At 42.0% G+C, this 24,127-nt stretch overlaps 1 protein-coding gene across 1 annotated transcript in view; it reads right to left on the bottom strand.

Moving 5' to 3' along the window:
• LOC114448379 (neural-cadherin) overlaps positions 1–15,235 on the bottom strand; it is a 97,325-nt gene extending 82,090 nt beyond the window's left edge. The window contains exon 1 of the mRNA XM_028425296.1: positions 14,266–15,235. Coding sequence (XP_028281097.1) covers positions 14,266–15,235 — 970 coding nt within the window. The remainder of the gene's footprint in view (positions 1–14,265) is intronic.
• Between the last annotated feature and the right edge of the window lie 8,892 nt (positions 15,236–24,127).

The following is a 24,127-nucleotide window of genomic DNA, read 5'->3' as shown; positions in this document are numbered from 1 at the left end:
CTTCAACTTGCAAAGGTTCTATGTTCTCTAGACAACAGAATGGCACACTTAACATGCACACCCCTTTTTATTAAAGTAAGAACTGCTGTTGCTTTGTTGGAGCTTTAATTTCTGCTATTTGTCCTTGGCTTACTAAAAAAACTAGATACTTAATTTAAATACAGTTTTAATTAGCTTTTGGCCTGTTTTAAATGCACAAGACTGGATATTTGATGTAATATTCTAAAAAACACAAGTAACAAAGTTTGGGCTAAATAATGAGATTTTGCCTGAAGAAATCATCGTTATTTGTCTTGTTAGCAGATGTATACGACATCTAGAAGAGCTACTGGGTAATCGGGATATTTATCCAGTTGACTCATTGTTTCAATACTTGATCGGATGATCAACAATCAAATGTAATGGCAGCCCTGTTTTTATGGTAAATCTAATCTGAAGATCTCTGCTGCTGCCTTTGCTTTTTAAAGTGTTTTTTTGTAGTTTTATCAGTCATCGAGATAACACACTATCCTCACTATTGACAGATTGATAATCGGGTTCAAGCACACGTTCATTCAGAAGCTGACTCATGACTGGACACTCTGTGTCATTCCGTCTCTGTCTCTACATAAACCAGTCCCTACGTGCCCACACGGCTGCTGTCTGCTCGACAAACTGCTCCAATCCATAACATCCCTGCGTCTGTCATCACGTCTTAAACTCCTGACACCTACCATGTTATCCAAGAAGTCACTTCTGAGCAATGTTTTCTGGGAAATTGAGTCTCCGGCGGGCATGTTGACAGAGCGGTGTCACCCTGCTGCTGCTGGAATGAAATGCTTACCGCAGCTGACACACAGGAATTCACTGACCTCCTTTCCACACTGGGTTAACACCTAAAATATAGACTTTGACGCTTCATTAGAATAATAGCAACCTTTGTTTTCTCTTTACTACTTTCTACTATTGTATTTTTGTTTTAGTTACATAAAAAATAGCTACACTAACTACACTGGAAGGTGAGATTATCGCAGCTGCAGAGCCCCAACATGGCGTCTTTCATCGGTATCGGTGTTTTGAGTGTAAGGCGACCCCACCAACACACAGAGAAACACACTTAAGCACAGAGACCTCCGCTTCTTCACGTCTCATTAAACAAAGTGAAGCAGGTTCAGAGTTTCCAGCGACGCGGTGATGACGGAGCCGCTGGCTGTTTGTTTTACCGTCTGAGACCCATCAACACACCTGCAGCCTGCTCATGCAGCACAAACTGCACGTCCGCCGCACAAACACTGCTCTCAACATGGGTCGGCCACTCATTCAGTACAGTTCAGAAGACTTTATCCATCAGCAGAGCAAATCGTGACAGTAGGTTTTAGCAGCAAAGTATACATCCAATAACTGGTAAGCTACATCTAGGAGATGAGATCAGCAATAATCTCTCAAACTTAAGCTCTGCTGCAGGATCTTCTGGTAGATTTCAACAAGTACAAAAGAGCTGACTTTTCTCCTGGGGCCTAAAAACAACTTTCAACTCATTTAAAGTACAGCTGGGTTTCTAACAAGAATCTCTGCAAACACAAGCACACAAGCACAACACAGAAGTAAACACTGGATAAAGACAGCAGCCCACTCTGTGCACCCTGATAAATAACCAAGACACACCAGGAAGAAAATCAATTCAAACTTCACATTTAGGAAGGGCTTCTACTATAGAGCAAATACAACCACTGTGTGTGTGCGTGTGTGTTTAACCACCGCTGCCCCAAAGGCTAAAGAAGACAACAAAATGGCCGCCACATATCTTCAGTAAAACACTCTCCAGCCTGGAAGCCACTTTGAAATCCTCCTCCTCCTCCTTCTTGTCTTCATCATCCAGCTCCCTGAACATCAGACAGAAAACCCAACAAGCTCCGGAGGGGGAAACTAAAAGAGAAACATCCTCTCTACTTCTGCTGTTTTCTGTTTTTTTACTTGTTTGTTTGTTTGTTTTTTTAAAGATTCTTCTTCTCCGTCTCTGTGTCTCCACTGGATCACAGTGATGCATTTATATTTGACAAGTGGCATCAATAAGTCAGCAGGCGTGTAGATAGAAATGTCCTCACGCCTTCAGTACATCAGCGTTCAGCGGGGGGTGTGTGTGTGTGTTCGTGTTTTCTATTTGTGCATCAAAATTCTTTCGCCTCTTATATTTAATGCTAACCTGTGTGTGTGAGCTGCAGGTACAAAGGTGAAACCACAGAATGACTGAAATAGAAAACTTTGGCAAATTGTTTTAGAAATGAGAAGATAATTACATGGTTAATGTCATTAAAGCAGACTATATTTAAAACACTCATACTGCACATACTGCAGTATTACATTTCCATGATGTATAATTATATGCACTTGACACTTTTCTTTTCTACTTTTACATTCTGTAGCAATAAACTATATATAACACAAGAATTGGAACTTGCCAGGTGACCTAGGAGACTAATTTACATTTATACCATATAGATATATTTATATCACATATATATAGGATTATTATATGGAAGCCAGTTATTCTAGTAACATATAATATGAGCTTTCAGTCAACAGTTGTGTTGTATATCAAGCCATCTTTTCCTTAACCCACCATGTCACATGTAACTTTTATTTTGAAATGACCTGACCAATGCATTTTTCTATAAGACACAAAGGTGGTACAGAAATTTCAAAGGAGTTTGACGTTTAAATTAAGAGAAATGTACTTTATTGTTTCATAGTATGTTAGGCTGATATCTCCAATACACACAATAGCTATATAATTGAGGGATATGATGATAAAATAAGCTTCTGTTAGTCCCACATTTCAGTGTTGTGGTCTCCTAGTTACTATTTTTTCTGCTTCTAAACAAATTGAACAAATCAGTTTTCTAATGCAGTTTATAGTCCCTTATTGAATTCAACTGTTTAGTCTTTTAACATAATTAGTGTTTGTATTCTATATTGAAACAAATATAATGCATATATCGTACCATTAAATATGTTTGAACAACAATATCATGACTAAGAAATTCAAAGGAATATTATTATTTAAATTCTACATTTACTTACACACTAACCGCATTATTGATACTCAGGTAAAACACCAAAAAAATACTGAAAATCACAGAAGTAAACACAAATCAGAGGCAGAAACACAGTCACTGAGCACACAGATCAGCTAGGTGTTAACAGACCACTGTGGCTCGACTGGTTTTCACTGTGACACACGCGCGCAAACACACACACACACACACTGTGCAGGACCCTCAGGGTGTGTGAGAGCGAGCGGCGGCCGTCCTGTCAGAGCTGATTTGAGGCCACACTATCGCAAACACAAACCTGCTTCATATTAGATTACCAGCCCCACTCTGAAGAGGTGTGTGTGTGTGTGTTTGTGTACACATGTGTGTGTGTGTGTCTATGTGTGAGCAGACGGACATCTACACCTTTGTCGTTGTCCCTGAAGCTCCATGTGACTCCAAATAAAGTTTAGTCCTGTATTGTTACTGCAGAAGGTGTGTGTGTGTCTGTGTGTGTGTGTGTGTGTGTGCATGTGTGTGTGTGCGCGCGCTGCTCAGGTTGATTGTCATATTATATCTACCTCTCAGAGTGTTTTCACTTGGTGGAGTTTCTCTTGTCAGGCCAGTAGGTCAGGCATAGTTTGTGTGTGTTTTGTTCTTCTATCTCTGCGAGGACCACTTTGATGTTTGGACTGTGGACGTTTCAGAGCAAAGTGAGGACTAAAGTGGGACAGTTTGGGATCACAAATAACTCAGCAATGACACAGTGGTGAACAGTTTAATCTTGTTGTCTTAAGACTAGGGTTGGGCGATATTGGCAAAAAAATTAATCACGATTAATTGTGGCATTTAGCCGATAACGATTAATTTGACGATTAATTGATGACAGTTGCACTTACATGTTTTTGACTCTAAATTGGCACAGTGTTCTAGCATGATACCGACAAATCATCAGTCAAGTTAACTACTTCATTCTAACAGGCTAAGCTGGTGATTAGGCACGAACCAGCCATGGAAATATGTATTGATAATATTGAGGCACAAACTGCTTCAAAATAATAATGAAGCAAACATTTAAAGTAACTTTGTCCTTCAAATGTTACTTGCTTGCTATGCTTAAGGTCACAAAGCATGTCAACATTAAAATTAAACAGACAAATAGACAAATAAGTTCAGAAAAGTCACATCAGTGATTATTTCAAGTTAAAAAATGTGTCTGTGCAAATAAACCTGTGACTGGAATATGTCACAGACTAGTGCATGTTTTCACTCAGACTGTAGAACAGCAGCAGAAAAAACAAACAAATAAACAAACCGGACAATTTCACATTTAAATGTGTGTCTGTGCAAATCAACCTACGTTACGTTCTTCCAGCGCTTAGTTTGGTCATAAGCAGCACAATGACTAAACGTACCGCGGATTCTCGGCTGAGTGGAATTCTTTCCAATATCTGCTGGAGGAGACTTCGCTGTTGTAATGTTTCCTATCTTGCTGTGGAGTCCGTAAATAAAGATCGGAGTTCATTCATTTAATACGAGCAAAAATTCAGTTACTATAGCAACAACCAACGCTCCACGCCTCACCTAATGCATGTCGCGGCACTATATACAGCTGTAGTGTAGTGTTGTGTCCTCGTTGCGCTTTCTTCGTGCTCGGGCTTATGGTGACAGACGTTGAACTTATGTTAGAAACGTGCTGCTCCGCATCATTTAACTAAACACCACTGCCTTCCACCATTATTGTTATTGTGGGCTCACATGTGCGCGGGTGATGGTGAGAGTACGCCGCACACAAAAATGCGTCATCATGACGAGGCACTAATCGCCGTAATCGATAAGTGGCAAATATTAATCGATTACAGTTTTTCTGACGATTAATTGCACACGATACGATTTTGCACAAGCCTAATTAAGACTGGTTTGTACTTTTGCCTTTGCACACGACCCTTTAAAGGATTAGTTGTTAACTACATGGATTGACCTTTGAGCTTTGGTTTTATTGAAATAAATCGTACATTTAATTGAGCATATTTCTATTAGCACAATTAAAAAAATGCACTCCACTACTGACATAAACCAAATAAATCAAACGTAACATTGCTCAACAGTTACAGGTTCCACAGCTGCAATTTTACCAGATTATAAACCAGTTAGTCTTCAGCCAAGATGGTGACACTTCCACACATTGACTTTTTTGACAGTACAATTTAGTGTTGATATTTTCTAATTTAACCAGACTATGACCAAATTGTGTGAGTCTCTAAAGAGAAGAATCTTAATATTGCTCTGTGTGACTATGAATGTCGTTAATGATGTTCTGCACTGGTGTCTGAAAACATAAAATTGACAAGCACCTCATGATTTCAGAAACCATAATCCTCCTGTCATATTAGCATGTTAGAGTTTTGATATTGCACATTAATTAGTTGGAACTCAACAGATTCACTGTCGAGTGTGTGTGTGTGTTTATTACATTAATTTACAGCATGCATGTGTGTGTAAATATGTGTCCATGTGTTGAAGGAGGCATGTGGGTCAGGTACCCTGGGATTGCTGTGTGACAGCTGGCAGCATGTGTGTGTGTGTGTGTGTGGCAGATGGACTGGTCAGACTAGAACATCAGAGGATACACAGTGTGAACACTGCAGGAAGGACGTTCTGCCATGAGCAATATGATGGAGGTGATGATACCACAACACCCACCTAAGATCAAATGTAAAAATAAAGGATTATTTAAGGTAACAGAGGAGTAGTCAGATTTATAGGGTGGAGGGAGGCAGGGTGTGTGTGTGTGAGACAGGAAGTTCACTGCAATTCTTGCTTAGACTCGCAAAAAAAATCCCGCTTTTGCTGCTGGAAATGAAGCTCCCTCCTGAAAATGTTTAATGTCCCCAATATCTTCTCTCTCACGGCTTAGCGAGGGGTGATAAGCAGAGAGTAAGCAAGATGTGTGTGTGTGTGTGTTTGCAGATGAAGCCATAATGAAAGCCTATCTTCGTCTTCTTTACTCTTCTTAAAGCACACTTGCTGTCGCTGCTGCATCCTCCAGAGGAGCTGCTTGTTTGCTTGTCTGGAAGAATCAAGTGTTTTCTATAGGAGTTGATTCCAGTCTTTTCTCAGGAGTGTGAACATAATTTCTTGATATCCCTCAAAACTGCGCACTCTTCTCTTATTCATCTGCACTGTTGTTTGCACAGATGTCCATCTTACAGAAAGTAAATTTCACTTTCAGAAGCTCCAGGCAAAGAGGAAAAGTTTCTGTCACCCAGGCAAAGGATGGTGGTGACAGAGGGGGAGAAGGAATTTGGAGGACAGGGCTCACCGTCTCCCTCCTGACTGCTACACCCCTGATCCCCCTGAAGAGACAAGTTCAGAGCTGATAAGGCACAGAGTATACTTTTTAATCTGCACTGTGACCTTGGCTTGAAGTGAGGGAAGAGCGAGCCAAGAGCGTCACTTCATCTCCACCCCCCCTCCCCTTCATCCTTTCAACCAACGGGGGAACTGATGTCCCCGGGGTTCAGCCACGAGGGGTGAAAGGAAGGAGAGCCCAAGGGAGAGGAGGACAAAGGAAGGCGGATGAGGAGTGTCATGGCGAAGATTGACGGACAGGCCAGGACTCTGGAGACGTTAAGGTTTTTAACATGATTCTCCACACTGCAGGGATCAGTGAAGGTCATAAACTGCTGCTGGATAAAACCGACACATCGCTGCTCTACAGTTCATCTTTCTTCTCAATAGTTTCCCTCATCAGTTCTTTGAGGATTTTACCCACACTCTCCATCAACACACATTTTGCACCATGAAGGGTAAGCTTCGCATAGCATAGTCAATGGAGTTCAGTCTATCCAACTAGCATATCATGAGCAACAGTGAGCAAAATAACACACACTCATTATCCACTGGTGGGGGTGTGCTCACCTGTGTGTGCGCACGTGTCTGTGTGTCTGTGGGTGAATTGAGGTGAGTTGTAATTGTGTGACCATGTAGAGACAGAAATGACATGCGACGTGCGATAAATAACATAGGGCTATTTAGTTTGATTAATAAAAGAACAGGGTATAGGCCTGTTCTATAGGAAAGGTAACCTTAAATGACTTCTGTTATGCTCTGGCGCTGTCTGAAGTCTGAAAACCAATAGTATGTGCTAATCACATCCATCTATGAAAAGAAAATGCCACCTTAGATAGGTTGTGTTGCCCTTAAGGCATAACGCTTAGTATGCTTTTATTTTGAAAGGACCAAGTTTATCTGTGTCATCTCTATATTCTCTTATTGTAAAGAAATGATGCTGAGTGAACGCATGGTTTGCATCTAAAAAAGTGTCCAACTGAACAAAAAGTTCAGGTTAAACATGTTATTTGTATAAAAATAACATTTGTTTGCTCTTTAAAACATTTTATTTACATGTATGTATATTAGTAATTTCATATGGTCATTGTGTTTGTGTTTTGTTACAGTTTTTACTCTGTGAGTGATGAAAACAGCCACAGTAAAAAGCAGGACTCCTCATCATTTTACACAGTTTAGCTAGCTGGGTTGCTGTAGCCCCACGCTGTAGTGAGGCCAGCATATAGGTATAAACATTAGAATTTAATATCACCAGTTTATATGGAAACAATCTGCAAAAATGACCCAATTTTTTGGCTAAAAACAGTGATTAAACTGTGCAGTTACTGTCAGATTTGAGTAGATTTAACCCTAGTCGACAGCCTCAGTGGCCATGACATCCATCCATCCAACCCTGCATCTATCTATCCATCCCTTCTCAGCTGGAAGAGAACAACAGCAGCAGAGTGTGATGGAAGACAATTAGCGGGGACACGTCAACACACACATGAACAGACACAATGATGTGCAACAGCCCTGAGGGTTTGTATGTGCGTGTGTGTGTGTGTGTGTGTGTGTGTGTGTTTGTTAGTGGGTTAACATGCAGAAAACAGATGTGCAACATCTCTCACATACATGTTATCAACACATACAAAACAGCTGAGGTCGCACTGTCTGTGCTTCACTGCAGCATGAATGCAGACAGGAGGTTATTTTTCTGATGTTTTTGTTTTCTGAAATAAACATTGTTGTTCAGTTATTGAAGGAGAACTAAGTCCCCCCCCCCCTTCATCTCTCAGCCGACAGAGACAGAGAGAGAGAGAGAGAGAGAGAGAGAGAGAGGATGAAGTCAGTTTGTATTATCAGTGTGTGTCGGCGCAAGACAGCGAGAAGAACAGCTCGACTAAACCAGAGAGAAAAGACGTCTCTGCTCACTTGTGTTATATAATCCCTGTTCACATACACTGGAGCTCCATCTGAGCTAGTCCTGTCATTAGTACTGAAAGTTAAAGTCATACTTTCTCATAAAAAAAAACATCTGACGACCAGTGCTAAAAAAACATCAGGCTCCACACCAGCCCAGTTTAGTTGCAACGCTGTAAATCAAAAGTTTGGTTTATGTCACAAACCCCTCCAGCACACATTGATCTCTGAAGCAAAGTTACAGCCAATGTCTCCAATAACTGCAATTTCTCTTCCTAACGCTCCCTACCACCAATGCAACAGGTTAAATAGGTAACAGCAGTCTCCTCTTTGCCCACTGTTTCCATCAGGGGGTGTTCTCGGGGTCAGAGGTGCAGAGGTCAAAGGTCAGAAAACTGAGCTGCAGGATGGAACAGGGAGGCGAGAGAGGGATGGAAAAAGTGTGTGTGCACCATCATCCACACACACACATACACACACAGAAAATCTCCTGTGATACCCTGAGTAGAGCAAAGTGGTGATCAAGCCTGCAGTGTGTGTGTATGTGTGTGTCTTGTGATGTATGGCATTAATTAACCCAGATGAAGGCCTCTCAAGATCTGATACTTGGCTCTGTGTGTGGGTTTGAGAGACAGAGTGAGAGCAAGCATAAGTTACTAAGTATGTTATGATACGCCTGCACGTATGTGTGTGTCAGAGAGAGAGTTAAAAAACAAGTGCGTGTTGAGCATCTTACAGGTTGCTTCTTGTCATGGCAACCACATCCACAGTGCTGCAATTCATAATTATGTTTTTTTATTGATTGACAGTTTGTTTTGCCTTGTGTTTGAGTTAGCTTAGCTTAGCATAAACAACTACCATTAAGATACATTTAAAGGGTCAAATTTACATAATTAGAATCAGCAAAATACTTTCATATGCAGTGCATGTTTTATGTGTCACATGTGTTGCTGCAGTGGGTATGTGTTTATTGTTGCAGTCTGGGCACAATGACCTTGTCCTACTTGGTGATTGGTGAGCAGTCTAGCCTGAGGCAAGAGCTGATTGGCTGTCAATAAGCTATTAGGACAACAGGGAGAAAGAGAAACAATGGAAGAGTAATGGAAGCAATAGAGACAGAATGAAGGGCAGAAAGGGGAGCAAAGGAAACAGCACACTATACTGTAGTTCCTGTAGTGTCCCCAAGAGGCTGCCATTTTTATTACAATGTGCAGATTTACGACAAAGAATAAAAAAGGTCATGTGAAGCAGAATGTGAAATGTGTACATTTACTCTGCTCTATTCATTTAGACACTCTAAAAGAATAATCAGATTATTTTCAATGTTGATAAAAAAACATATTTTTATTTAATATGTTTCTCTACGCTTTCAGTATTTGTGCTAATCTAGTTAAGCTATCCCATGCCAGTCGCTCTAACTTTGCAGTATTAATGTTTCTCCAGTGAAAACTAATATATCAGCTCTGGGCAACAAATTCCAGCTCATTAGGAACTGAAGTCAGTTCTTTTGAAATTGGGGGGTCTATAGCAATCATCAGCCTCCATGGGGTCTCCTCCCGGGGGGAGATGCCCAGAACACCCTCAAAGGGAGACATGACTCCTCTCGATGTGGAGGAGCAGGGGCTCTACTCCGAGCTCCTCTCAGGTGATTGAGCTCCTCACCCTATCTCTCAGGGAGCGCCCAGCCACCCTTTGAAGGAAACTCATCTTTTGGTCACTACCCAGAGCTCATGACCAGAGGTGAGAGTAGGAACGTAGATTGACCGGTAAATTGAGAGCTTTGCCTTTCGGCTCAGCTCCTTCTTCACCACAGCAGACCGGTACATCGACCGCATTACTGCTGAGATACACAATCTCCTCTAACCCAGAGAGAACAAGCCATCTTTTTCCAAACCCGTAAAACCAGCACAGCCTGTCAAAATTCTGTTTTTATTTTTGATAGATAAAAATGTCACAATTTTTTCTACTGTTTAATTAAAAATGACTAATTAATTAACTAAAATTCACTTATCTGCAAACATTTCCCCAAAACATTTTGGCTTCCAGGTTCATTTTGAATGTTTTCTCCCCACTTGACTATAGGAACACACATAACAAAAATGTTATGGCATCGTAAAACACTGAAATATTATATTTGACATATGTTAAATATACAAGCTTCAGTAATTCAGCAGTGTTGACACTAAATTTGATGAATATGCTCCATTATTTATGTGTGTACTGCTTCCTTGTTGCCTTTTTAAAAGGTTATTCTTGGAGCTTCAGTGTGGCCACAATAATTTATCCTGCAGCACTTTTTTACACACGCGCACACTGACACACACACACACAGTGAAATACCAACAAATAAGCTTCCATATCGAGATTTGTGTGATCAATGTATGTGACAGTGACAAACACACAATCACTGTGAAGCTCAGCAGCCTCGAGGACACACAGTCCTGTAGTGTTTGGTGTCTCACACACACAAACATGTGGCACTGTGGCAGGTTGCCTCGGGCCTCAGGCTAAATCCAGAAATAAAGACAATAGAATAAACAAGAGGGAAAAAACTGTGTGTGTGTGTGTGTGTGTGTTTGTCACCTTAGGGCTGCCAAGCACAGAAAATCTGTAGGAAAGCCTGACAGACCAGGGCCATGTTTGTGTTAACAGTACGTGCATGTGTGTCTGTGAGTGTGTATACATCCCACACACAAAACAATTAATAACAGTTAACAACAGTGAAGCTGCAGCTTAATGAGGGAATAGGCCTGTCGGTGTGTGCAGGCAGCTGCATTAATTGCAGCCAACAGGAACGATTTTCTCATTTAAATATGCAAATAAACACATTTATTACCTTTAATGAGACAATAAAAAATAGAAGTTGTGTGCTGTGTGAAGTTTATCTGAGTCACAGTCACAAGTTTTTTAGACTTCAGCTGAGTTTTGTATGCTGTTTGTCATTTCATCAAGTTGCTAGTTATATATCCATTGATATGCCTCAACTCACACAGTAAGAATAAAACACTTGTGATGTCAAGTCAAAGCTAATGATTTATGTGCTCACACTGTACGGTGCGAATGGCCGGTTGCGACGTCACTGCTCACACTACACTGACTTCAGGTGCTCAGGTGATAACATATTTGTTATCATCTGAAACAAACGTGTAGGCGCAGTTACGTCAAGCGTGTTCAGCAAACGCATGAGCAGTGGGGGAACTTCGAGTCGCATCTTTGCTTAAACGGTGCAACAAAAATATCAAACATGTCAGAAATTCAAACGATCGTCCGAACGCCGTTCGTGCGATGTTAATCGCCTCTCGTGAGCCCCTGTACACTGCGTGATTAAAAATGCACGACAAAGCTACATTTTCACTCGAATTTCAGGTCAAAATCTGCCCAAAAAAAATCCACAGTGTATGCCCGGCTATGCCAGCTAGGACATGAAAATATTGAACATAATAACATAAAAGATACAGCATCTGCAACATGAGGGGCTATAAGTATGAATACAAATGTGATTTGTAATACCTGGATGGACACATCAGCAGAATTATGGTGCACTCTGTGGTCTAAGAAAGCAAACACACCACTGATCAAGTAACTATGGCCTTTCTGTTGATTGCATCTGATACATGTATAGCTGTTAAGTTTGAAATATTGATTTGATTGATATCCAGGAAAGTTTAGGAAAGAGATTCACGCTCCAGAAAAGGATTTGACACGAGTGACTTGTTTCACAGGAGCAGACCCATCATTCTTTTACAGAGAACACAGTAACCTGACAAAAATACACTGATGCAATACACAATGTCAAAAATAGACAAGGAAGCTTGTAGTCCAAATGTCTGCTGGTGGTAGAGACATGTCTAACAAATGTCTGCATTTTAGCATCAGTATGTGAAAAGTCTGGTTTGATTGAAAGAAGTGTGTGTATGCAGTGTTACCAGGTGCTTCAGAAAAATACAGCTTACTATTCCATAACGAGGAAAACAGACAACAAAAGACAGAGAAAAAGAATGCCCACATATCCACACAACTCACAACTGTGTGTGTGTGTGTGTGTGTTTATTACAAGTCAAGGATAAAACAGACTCAGTAGAGCCGCTGCCATCTGCAGTGATGGACGAGCTGCCAAGCGGTGAAGCAGACCTGCGTGTGTGTGGATGATGTAGATGTCTATGTGTACAGTGAGGGTCGCATGTGTTGAATTTATTATAGACAGGAGGTGAGGAGTGTGTGGGAGTGTGTGTCCCTGGCGAATGGAGGATCATTATTAGAACCTTGTGACTGAAATGAGATTTTTTTTTTTTTAAAGTTTAGTTGGGCTTTAATCTTGATGGAGACAGAGAGTGCGGATCTGGAGCTGAAGTGATGTTACTTGCTGATGGAGAAAAGTCTGACTCTCTTCAGTTTAAACTACACACAGAGAGCATCTGCTGAGCCAAACAACCAATCAGTCCAACATGCCGCCATTGTCAGAATAACAGACCTCATTCCCACACATCAAGATCACAACCGCAGCCGACGAAAGGCAGGCCGCCTCAATCAGCCGGCCAGTTTACAGCACGTTCAGAGCCGTGTCCACCAAATCACAACACACTCTTTCTCTGCAGCCATAAACCAGAGCAGACCTGTGCTCTGCACGCAGCTTTTACACAAACAACGCTTCCTGTCCGTGGCTCTGCGTCCATGTGTTCAGACCTGGGAGAGCTCCAGGTGAGCAAACACAACTAATTTCTGTAAATAAACAGCAGTTTGAATTGACTGATTAGCCAGATCTAACCAGAACACCAAGCGGCCGCCATCATCCAGATGTGAAGAGTTTAGGCTCTTGGTTAAACATTTACTTTGGGGGTGGGGGGCGAGGTGGAAACAGCATCTGGACGCTGTTTCATCTTGTCAAACAGATCTGAGCTGCCAGACACGTCTCAGACTTGACCAACAGGCCAGGGTGAGTACAGTTTTCAACTCCTAAACCAAAGTGTAAATCAGAGAATGGAGATGGATGAATCATGAGAATCACGTAACTTTGCTCTGAACTGCAGTCTGTTTTGTCTACACAGAATGGTAGTACGGGGTTCTGTATGGCTGTGCAGCATGCTTTAACCACACAATACGTGTCCAGTACGTGCATAACCTCCACCCAGCCTTCACCACAGAGGTGGCAGAGCAGGAACATGTTTTGGAAGGTGCTGACACACAACCTCACAACCTATGTGTTGTTATTACTGAGTGACCTCTATCAAACCAAATGTTAAACTGTAGTGTTACAGAAGCCAAGTCAGCTGAGCAAAACAAATTCTGCACTCTACAAAATGCTTTTTAAATATTCAAATAATCAGCCGGCCAAGGCTGCACACATGCAGGCATGTTTGTGTGTGTGTGTAAGTAAAATCTGTTTACTCTGCCTCACCTCACACTAAATACTGTCAATTCTGTTTGTCTTTTAACAACTGGCTGACATCTCTCTCTCTCTCTCTCTCTCTCTCTCTCTCTCTCTCTTACACACACACACACACATCCCACTCACACATACTTGGCAGTCTTGTGTAGAGTGTTGTGAGGAATGAATGAAAGAGTGGAAAGTAGCCGGTGACGGTTGAGGTCGATTCAAATTCTGCTGGAAAAAAGCCCACACGGGCGCGCACACGCACGTATGCGCACCACACACACATGCCTATGAATGAACACCTCACAGTCCTCAATGGAACATTCTGCTATAAACGTTAGATGGATATCACAGCTGCAAAAGAAACTGAAAACAGCCTGTCAAAGACAATAACGCGTCACATCCTCATATCATATCACTGTAGGCCACAATTTAGACACTGTGCCCATTCAGCCACACGTACAGTCAAACTTTAAAGCACCACTCGTTTCACTTATGCTTGAACATACTCTGAGAACCAAACCAGACAAACTCACACATTAAATCCACCAAAGTGTGCAGCAGCACCAGGACGCAGACACTCTAAAGATGTTTTTTTCTTACGCACAAAAATTCAAAATGCATTCTGACCTCTGAGGTTCTGGATCTTCACCACCACCTCGGCAGGCTCCAGCAGACTGCGCGCCAGGTACAAACGGCCCGAGTCCCGCTCGATCTGGACAGGAGAGTCAGCCTCGGAAATCACCTCGAACCACCTCTGATCGAATCTCTGGTCTGGCACCGTGAACACCAGGTCCCCGACTTTGACGTGGTCCGGGACGGATACTGTGTAGGTCAGCTCCTCAGTCAGAGCCCGTGGCCTGCGCCGCGCTGCGCTGGGCCGTCGGACGTTGATGTGCAGGAACACTGGCTCACCTATCAGTGACACATCTCCACCGTCCTTCACGTAAAGGCACAGAGTCACCTGGCTGATGCCCAGGAGAGATCCGACTAGCCTCACCTGCCCGGTTTGCGGAACCACGTGGAGAAGGTGAGACTCTGGCGATGCGTAAAAGGTGACGCGTCCGTTCCTCTCAGCGTCACCGTCCTTCGAGTCAAAGCGAGCCAGCTCGGTACCGAGCGGTGTCAACTCCTCTACTTCAATCGTCTTGTTCTCGCTGGTGAACCGGGGGATGTTGTCGTTCCTGTCTGACACCTCGACCTGAACGACTGCTGGTCTCCTCAGACAATGCGGCGGCAGTTCCACAGTCAGCATGTACATCGCAATAAACTCCCGGTCCAAAGCTTTGGCAGAAACCAGACCAAAATGCCCCCTGTGGTCCTGGTGCCCACGGTGGTGGACAAGCCCAAAATCCGACGCATAATCTCCCTTCAGGCTGGCATTGAGGTCCACTCCGTGGCAGCTGGAGCTTTCGACCAGAATCACTACACCGTCCACCAGCGTCCCAGCCGGTGAGTTCTCGGCTATTTGGCCAAAGTAGCGCGCTGGATGCCCGCGCTGCGCGGACAGACACAACGGTAAAACATCAAGCAGCAGCAGTGGGAGCAGGTGGAGGATGAGGATGTGATGGTGAACCGGTCCGGTTACAGCTTTGGTCATGTTTCCATCAAACCCGTGCCACTTGCAGAAGAGAGCAAAGTGCCCGCCAGAGCCACCAGAGTACCTCTGTGTGTTAGAGAGTCACTTTAAAATGTTGTCACCTGTACAAACAAATACTTCTTTCCAGCAACCAGCAGTTCTCCGGCGCAGGGAAATCAAAGTTTCTTAAATGAGTCCTCTAAAATATACATAAAGTGATAAATCCGCTTTGATGAGTAAGAGCTCTGAGTCCACCCAGAGCGCAGAGGGAAAATATCATCTCTAGTTAATAGTTCAATCCAGAAGGGACTTTAACGCACAAATGACAAAACTCTATTCTTTCCCACTGTTCCAAAAATATATTTACATTAATAGAAGTTACTGTAAAAAATAGTGTCTTTTTCCAAAATATATTGTTCTCAGATCAGTTTGAATTTTCTCCGCGCACAGACGATGCTGAGGATGCGCCAAGTCGCTCCAGAGTGTCCGGAGCGTCTCCACCGGAGGATGGTTCAGACTAACGGGCACAGAGACACCCATGTGGCTTTGGCGACCGCCCCGCAGGAGAGAGACCAATCACGAAGCAGGAGCGGGGATGAGTGACAGGCCAAAGGACACGCCCACAGACAGGCTGAGTCAGGAGAATGAGAGAGAGAGAGAGAGAGAGAGAGATGTTAAAGCTTCTTCTATGGAACAATCATAGTTTCAGATCATTTTAGATTAAACATGATGATTTTCTTCAGGTCAATTACATGAGATACAGGTCAGTCAGTCCATAATAAAAATGCTATATATTTTTGCAGATCAACTTGTGTGAGATGCATATTTTTTTTTTCAAAATTAAACATATAGGTGTTAACAGACTTGCTTTAGGACAGGACAGCAGTGGCATCATCATTCTGCTGTCTGTCATGTAAACACAGGTGAAGGTGCATCAGGTTTTTGGTCCCATCAAATAGATACCAATCTGGGTCCGAGAGGCAGACACCGCCTCTACCTTTAAGACTAGACTTAAAAAAGTTCTGTTTAGTAAGGTGTATAACTAGTCTAAACTAGTGTGTAGAGAAGTTGGGTATAGATACAGTCACTTGTTGACCTCAGCCACAGATATAACAGGTATTATAGGGCCGGTAAATTCTTAACTAGCATAGCTATGCTGCTAGTTCCCCCCCTGCACGGGGGACACAAAGATGATCCACTGGGCGGTTCCCTGTCCCCTCAAATCCCCCTCTCACCCTCTTACCTTTCCTCTATTCTCATTAGTGTGGTTAATACGAGTGAATCATGTCATAAAGTGTGTTTGCTGTCTTCCTTTGTTGTGTGTCTCTCTCTCTCTGCAGGTCTCTCAGCAGGTCTCTCTGTCTCCAGACCTGCAGTCCAGCCCCTGATCATTCAGATGCTTATTGCCTGCACCAGTCTCTGTTGTTCATGTTCTTTGTTTTAATTATTATTATTTATTAACTGATGATATAAACATCCACTATAATATAAACACAATGGTTTTGCTTGACAACATCAACAACCTGTCAGGTTTGTTCCCTGTAATGTATGATGTATGTGCATGTTTGCTCCTCTCTCTCTCTCTCTCTCTCTCTCCTTCATCCTCTCTGTCCTGTCTCCCTCTTCTTCTCCTCCTCTTCCCAGCCGACTGTCAGCAAGAAGATTCTCCTTATGAGTCGGGTCCTGTTCAAGGTTTTGTTCCTGTTAAAAGGGAGTGTTTCTTGCCACTGTTGCTCTTAAGGGAGTTGAGGCTCTGGGTCTCTGTGAAACGCCTTCAGACAATTCTGATTGTAAAATGCACTATATAAATAGAATTGAATTGAATGGCATGGAATGTACAAACAGTGTTTTGAACTATTTGCTAAACCAGCTTGTTTGCGTTTAATCCCAACAAAAAATGAAAAAGCACTTTTCACTGTTTTTCTTCTTCCTTATAATGGAATGAGTGGTGCACTCAGCACTCTGTCATGTAATGTAAATTTGATAGAGTAATAAAACTCCTAGAACACCTTCCTGAAAACACACACACACCACTGCACATACTGCAATTACTAATGTTATTTCATTCACTAATAAGCTGTGCTCTTGATGTGGATATGTAAACATGTGCAAAGAATATTTATTCTTTTACTCAATAAATCAGAATTTATTTTGATGTTATTCATTGACTTATACTGTATCACTGTACTGTTTTGTAATGTTTTTACATTATATATCATAGAAAAGGGCAGTGTTTTTTTAATGTGAATGTGAATCCTCCTCTTCCAGTCCAGTCAGCGTCAAAGCCTTGTCTTAAAAGCCACAGCTTGCATGTCGTTTACCATTTCCTGCCTGCAGTAATGGCAGCAGCCGGCAGCAGTGTCATTTATCAGCAGGGATCTTTTCAATAACCGAGCAATTTTCTGAGATCAATATCTTTTTTTTCTCAGTGCTTCAAGGATTTGAAGTGACGTGAAATCTTCAGACGTTTTCCCCTCTGTTGGAGATCAAATCAAGTGTGTTTGTGAGTGTGTGTGTGTGTGTGTGTGAATCATTCAGGAAATCCATCTGAAGTTTTCAAAAATGAGAAATTGTCAGCATGTGTGTGTGAGTGTGTGTTTTTTTGATTACTTCATAAAAGCAAAATGAAAACCATCTCAGGCCTTTGATCACAGACTGAAGGAGGAGAGGAAGCGGGTGAAGTGACGTGATGGGAAAATGACACACAGAATGAAAGAAATCACTTTAATATCTGAGCAGAAAACTCGGCTCTGCTGTGGCCTGTGTTCAAACACTGAGGCCAGTGTGTGAATGAAATTATTCTGAAGAGAATTTCTAGATACAGCATCCTGTGATGCAATAATTATACTTCCACTGTAAATGGCACTGACACACAACATAAATGTCATGTCATACAGCCTGCACTAGATCAATATAGATGTTAATATCTGAGAGTGTGTTTTTGTTGAAAATTATACTATATGCAGGCTTCATTGATCCCTATCTCCTTCACAGGCTGAATATGGCAGGTTGGTTGAGGTGGTGAGACAAATGAATTTTGTGCGATATTTGATGGGTTTTATTAGTATTGATTATTTTTATTTTTCACATACAGCCTGTTTTCTTTGCACTGGCTTTCACTTTCATACAATCAGTCAATTTGGCATTAACAATCTCCACTGCCAGCTTAGAGCTGCACCAACCCATCCCTTGTATGGTGTCCTCTAAAATGCCAAGTATAACACTAGGTCAATTGTTGATTGGCTGAAAATTGATGGAAATCTGAACAAGGACAACCACAGCCCAGAAAACCATAATAACAAAATAATAATAATAATAATAACATTTCAAAACTCCAGTTACAAAGTGCTTCACAAAAAAGCAAATTTAAAAGTGGCAATCAAGGAATAATTAGATAAAATACCGTAAAATAAAGTGATAGTAAAACATACATTAAGATATGCGAAATAGCAATTTAAGATCGATTTGGCAGAGGAAAAAATAAACAAATATGTTGATGGACGCACTACACATTTAAAGAAAACAGCTGGAAAACCAACTACTGTGCAGTATGTCCCATATATTTTTGGTATTGCCCCCTTGTGGCCTAAAAAAAGCTGCAACTGGTGGACGTAGAGCAGTCATGACTGAAGTGGTTGTGGATGTACATAGTGACTCATCTTTGTCCCCATTCTCTGATAAAATGTGGCCTTCTGAGTCTTAAAGTTTCCAGACCTCCTGGTGGTAAAGTGACCCACAGAAGGAGAGCTGATTCTGTTCAATCAAATCCCACACATAAGAAACCTGGTGAAAGGGATCTGGCTCTGTGTTTCATTTCTGGGGTCTGCAGTCACTTCAGTCTGAGTCCTTTTCAATCTGAAATGAAGCGGCTCTGCTTTGCTCCACTTCATGACCGTTCTCTTCTTGGGTAGATCACAAGACTCAATGTGACATTTGTAACTTAATGTCAGTTCTCTACAGCTGGTGTGGCTGCGTAAGCCGCTGCTTCAGGTTTGTTCCTGCTGATTCGTCTAGCCTCACATCCACTCAGGCGACATGTTGGCTCCAATCAATCGGTCACGCTCCTCTAAGTCCTCCATCAGGAAACATTCAAAAAGGAAAAACTCTGGAAAAAAACGGTCATAACCTTACTGCACAAACCAGAGAGAGGAAACAGAGAAAACGATGAAAAAAAAAGAACAAAAGCTTGTGGGTGTCTTCAGCTGGTGGTTGAAACATCACAGCAGCATGCTGAGTTTATGAATGACTCATGAAATGTGTCTGAGCAGGTAAATCCCCCTTACACCTGTGTTAACATTAGTCATAGCTGATTGGATTGTAGCTAGTTGGAGCCAAATCTCCATAAAACATTTCAGTCATCCTCTGCAGCTTCAGAGAGAGACAGGCTGGCTGCCTTCATCTGGCAGTGGAACAGGACACGTATGACACGTTAAGCTGATGATCAGTGCTCAGCAGTAGTGGACACTGAGCTTCATCCAATCTGAATATACAACTTTAAATCCATGCAATCAGGTCTGTATTATTCAATCACCATTTAAGTATATAATGATCCACACTTTGCAAAATTGTCATAAATTTTCATAAATGCCCTCACTTAGTGCAAATTTAAAACATTTTTATGAAATGTCCTCATGCAAGAGCTTGAAGTGAGACATCTGGACATCATTGCTGCTCCAAGCAGCTTCATCAGTTCTAACAGTTTGGTGGGGACACAGGTTTATATGTGGTGGAGGAGCACAGTGTGTGGATCGGTGTGAAAGTCACATGACTACAGCTCTGAATGTCTCACCTGTGTTAGTTATTCGGACTGTCTGTTGACGCTCAGGTGTGTCCAATTACTGGCATACGGCAAGACTGCAGGGGAGCTGTGGTGGTGGGACTGGCTGATGATCTATTGTTTTTAGTGGACATATGTGACTTGGTGTGAAACTTCAGATAAGAGTGTTGCATTGTATGTGGCAGAAACATGACGTCTGTCTCCACCAGATGGCTTCTTTGACTCCTCTTTCAAACCACCTGTCTTCTCTGAAGATGTGAATATTGTTGTCCTTGAAGGAGGGTCCTTTTTCTTTCAGGTGTGGATGAACAGCTGAGTCTTGTCCTGTGGAGGTGGCTCTCATGAGCTGAGCCAATCTTCTGTGGAGTGGTTGTTATTTTTCACCAATGTACAGATCAGAGCATTTGGGGGGGTTGTACCTGTTTCTGTCTTAGTGTAGTCATGGGTTTGAATTGGTACATCTGCAAACCTGTCCAAACTGTCACTGCATGTTGGGGTCTCTTCATGTTGCTACACCATCCCTCTCACTATGGGCTGAGCAATAAGATTATTGTGACAAACACAATGATGACATCTATGATAGGTTCAGTAAAGGTCAGATGGTAAATTACCATCAAAGACATTAACTGAAGCTGTACTGTATTTCCCATAGCAGGTCATGGCTCTGTTACACTCACTGATGATGTATGTTTTTACCCAGGGGCAGTTTTGCTAAATATACCCGCTGTACTACACACACCTTGACAACCTGCGATCACACTGGGCTCATTTCATTATGCCGCATGATGGGATTTCACCACAAGCAAACGAGTTTAATTAAGCTGAAACTTATTAGTCAGTGGAGTGTGAGTGAATGGATATGTAAATGTGCAGCAGTGCGGAGGAAAATCAGATCACATGTATAATAGGATGGAAGATAAAGAGGTTTAATAGCACGGCGGCGAGCTTGCAGCGTGCCATTAAGCGCTAAATAGATGACGGCGTGTAAACATGATTACCTCTGAGCTCATCTAGGAGAGGAGAGACGGGATCAGCTGAGATCATTTTCACCACAGTGTGGGATGATTAAAAGAAAACTTAAAATAAAAGATTCACTCTGTCAAAGAGTTTTTATTTTGTCAACAAGTTTCCTCTTAACCCGCAGAAGTGCAGGATCACAAATCTTCCTCAACCTCATCATCTCCTGCAGAGGATAAAGAGGAAGAAAAAAGACAGAGAGCTGTGATGAAAGAACGGACTGAGTGGTTCTGACAGGACATTCGACACCGTTGGCTCCGTCACACAGCGTCACTCTCAGTCTGGACTGCTGTGATTTGGCTCCAGACATCTGTCAATTACAGCAGAGGAGGGAGAGGAAGATGATGGCTGTGTACAGAAGAAGAAGAAAAACATAAACAAGATAGTTCATATATTCAGATTTCTTTGAGTGGCCAGAACAGAAACAGAAAGAGAATGTTTTATTTATGAGTCTTTTTATTGAAAGAGTGATTCTCCAAAGAAGACCTTTGACTTTTAAGGAAGTCAAAGGTCTTTCTAAAATTTCTGGTATCCAAAGGAAGAAACTGCAGTTTGCTTCTTTTGTCCAACCCTGGAGGTAATGTAAGGTGTAAAAGGTAGGGTAGGAGATTTTGAAAACTCAGTGAGTCAGCCAGATTTCTAAAGTAAACACACGCCCCTTTCTCTCGGAGCTCACCCCGAAGCCACGCCGCCAATCACATGGACGCACATTACCTGAAGACGAGCTGCGGTCTGTGACTTCGGCCATCATGCACGTACCTCTCTGGTGCGCGCAGAGCAGGAAGAGAGTGACAACCAGCCAATACTCCACGCAGGGTCCACCCGGAGGATTGGCTGATGTTTTTAGCATTTTATAGCTTCCACAGATGATTCATATTCTTCGTTTTAATGAGAAACTGCCGAACTAATTTAGTTCAACTAATTTAACAAAAAATGCATCAGAATGAAAACTCCTACCCTACCTTTAAAGGGGAGGTGTTTTACAGCATACACTGTAAATAAAGTATATGAAAAAGATAATTAAAGTTTGATAATGATGTTGACTGTGTTGGTGAGTTGCTGCAATGAACAGCAGTGACCTTTGAGGTAACTTAAGGCGTCTTTTGTTTGTCGCCCTGTCAGAACAGTAATGTTACACATTAGCACAAACCCACATCCCACACTGACACGTTCACCGCCCAGCTTTTTGTTGATGTCAGTCCCTATGGAAATGCAGCATCCAAACTTACAAACAAACAGCCCTGACACCAAAAAACGCAGCATCTTGTGACAGCTCTCATTACTCCGATGGTTTCGATCTTTAAATGCCAAATGACACTGCGGGCCTGCAGACGGAGCATGTTTGGAACTTCTGTCCGCTATAGTAAGGTTTAATAAAAAGGATGATGCCGAGTGACATTTTTATCAACAGACATTGAAGTTCAACATCGCTGAGATATTAGAAGAATTACTGAAGTCTACATGGGTCTGGATAGACTTGCATGTAAACTTGGCTGCAGAGGCTGCAGATGGCGCAGTGTGTGTGCACGCTCTGTTAAAAACATATTTATTCACAGTCTTTATGGTGGTGAGCACAAAGCAAAGATTTGTTATTGGGCCCTTACTATTGCAACAGGGATTCAAATTTTTTCACAGATCTGAAAAGGACCCATCTTAGTTATACCATCTCAATGATGCACATTTCTAACAAACTTGCAATTAATCTAATTATTTAGGCTCAGATAACAGTGATTATATCTGACATTTGGGGCCCAGAGGGATCTCGGGTGTCTGAGATGTTGCTCAGTTGCCTTGTACATACAGCATGTAAGTGTATACATTCAAAACAACAGGAAATACTACTTGTAACTCTGACCAGTAAAAACTGTCTTGTTTAAGTACTTTAACACTTTATAAACTTACAGATAAGAGGTTTAATCACTGCAGTAAAGTTAGTGAGTGAGAGAACCTTCAGAGTCAAGACAGATGGTTTAAATTAAGAGGAGGAGGAGGAGGAGGAAGGTGAACGACAGTTATCCTCCACCCTCCATCTGTCCAAAATGTCACAGAGCAATCTGAGAACCATCAACTAAACCAGAGAGTAAGAAACACGTGCCAGTGTGTGTGTGTGTGTGTGTGTGTGTGTGTGTGTGTGTGTAGCAGATGAATAACAGGCTCCGAGTGACATTTTAAATTGAGTGGTATTTCCCTTTAAGTACAAGGCTGAATCTTACTGATGCAGGTGAGTGACGGGTTTCTGACAGGCACAAACTGTGTGATTACTACCCTCTGTGTCCACACACACGCACACACACACACACACACACTGATGATTATGTTTGATGACTGAAGAGAAAAAAAAAATCTGGCACTGAGTGAAACACTTGATGGCTATTTAACTCTTCAGGGTTGGAACATTGCCAACATGCATGCAGACACACACTACACATATAGATTTACAGACACAGTGCATCTTTAAAGCTATTTCATTCCACTCTGTCTCTAATAATGGTGTTTTAGGATCAGCTGTCAATCAACTGGCGCCTGTTCACTGCTCACCTACAGACACAGAGATATAATTGTGTGGCGTTATACAGAAATAACATTGTGGGTTTGTTTAGATGGACTGAATGGAAATGTATAAAATGTAAAAATACTTTTATGGCACAAAAAAAGTTGTTTTTAAAAAGATGCAGGGATTGAACTAGACCAAGAATCACATGTTATATTTTTGGAAAATCTAAAATTGTTATGATCTCCCTGTACACGTGTGTTGTCTTCTGTTACAAATGATAGTTCAAAATTGTTGTCGGTGATTCTAAAATGGTCGCAAGCGTGCATATGAAGGTACAGGGTTTTCGGTTTTCTTTGTGACGGACGGGCGACCTGCCAGCCTCTTGTCTAGTACCAGCTGTGATAGACTCTGACCTTCTATGATCCTCTATACAGAATAAGGAGGGTACAGCTGATGAATGGATGGATGGATTGCGAGGTGCATGTCAACCTGACTCACCAGATGGTTTGTGGCACAGAACCATCTGGAAAATCGTCCTTGGAAACTGGCACTTTCAAAAAAATAGGTAATCGGTGGTACCATTGATTTAAGCTGTTGTCACTAAACTTTCAACATGCATGTTACT

Source organism: Parambassis ranga, chromosome 16 (genome assembly GCF_900634625.1).
Source record: "Parambassis ranga chromosome 16, fParRan2.1, whole genome shotgun sequence".
Taxonomy (NCBI): Eukaryota; Metazoa; Chordata; class Actinopteri; family Ambassidae; genus Parambassis; species Parambassis ranga.
The sequence above is the reverse complement of the archived record's forward strand: the minus strand, read 5'-3'. Positions and strand labels throughout refer to the sequence as shown.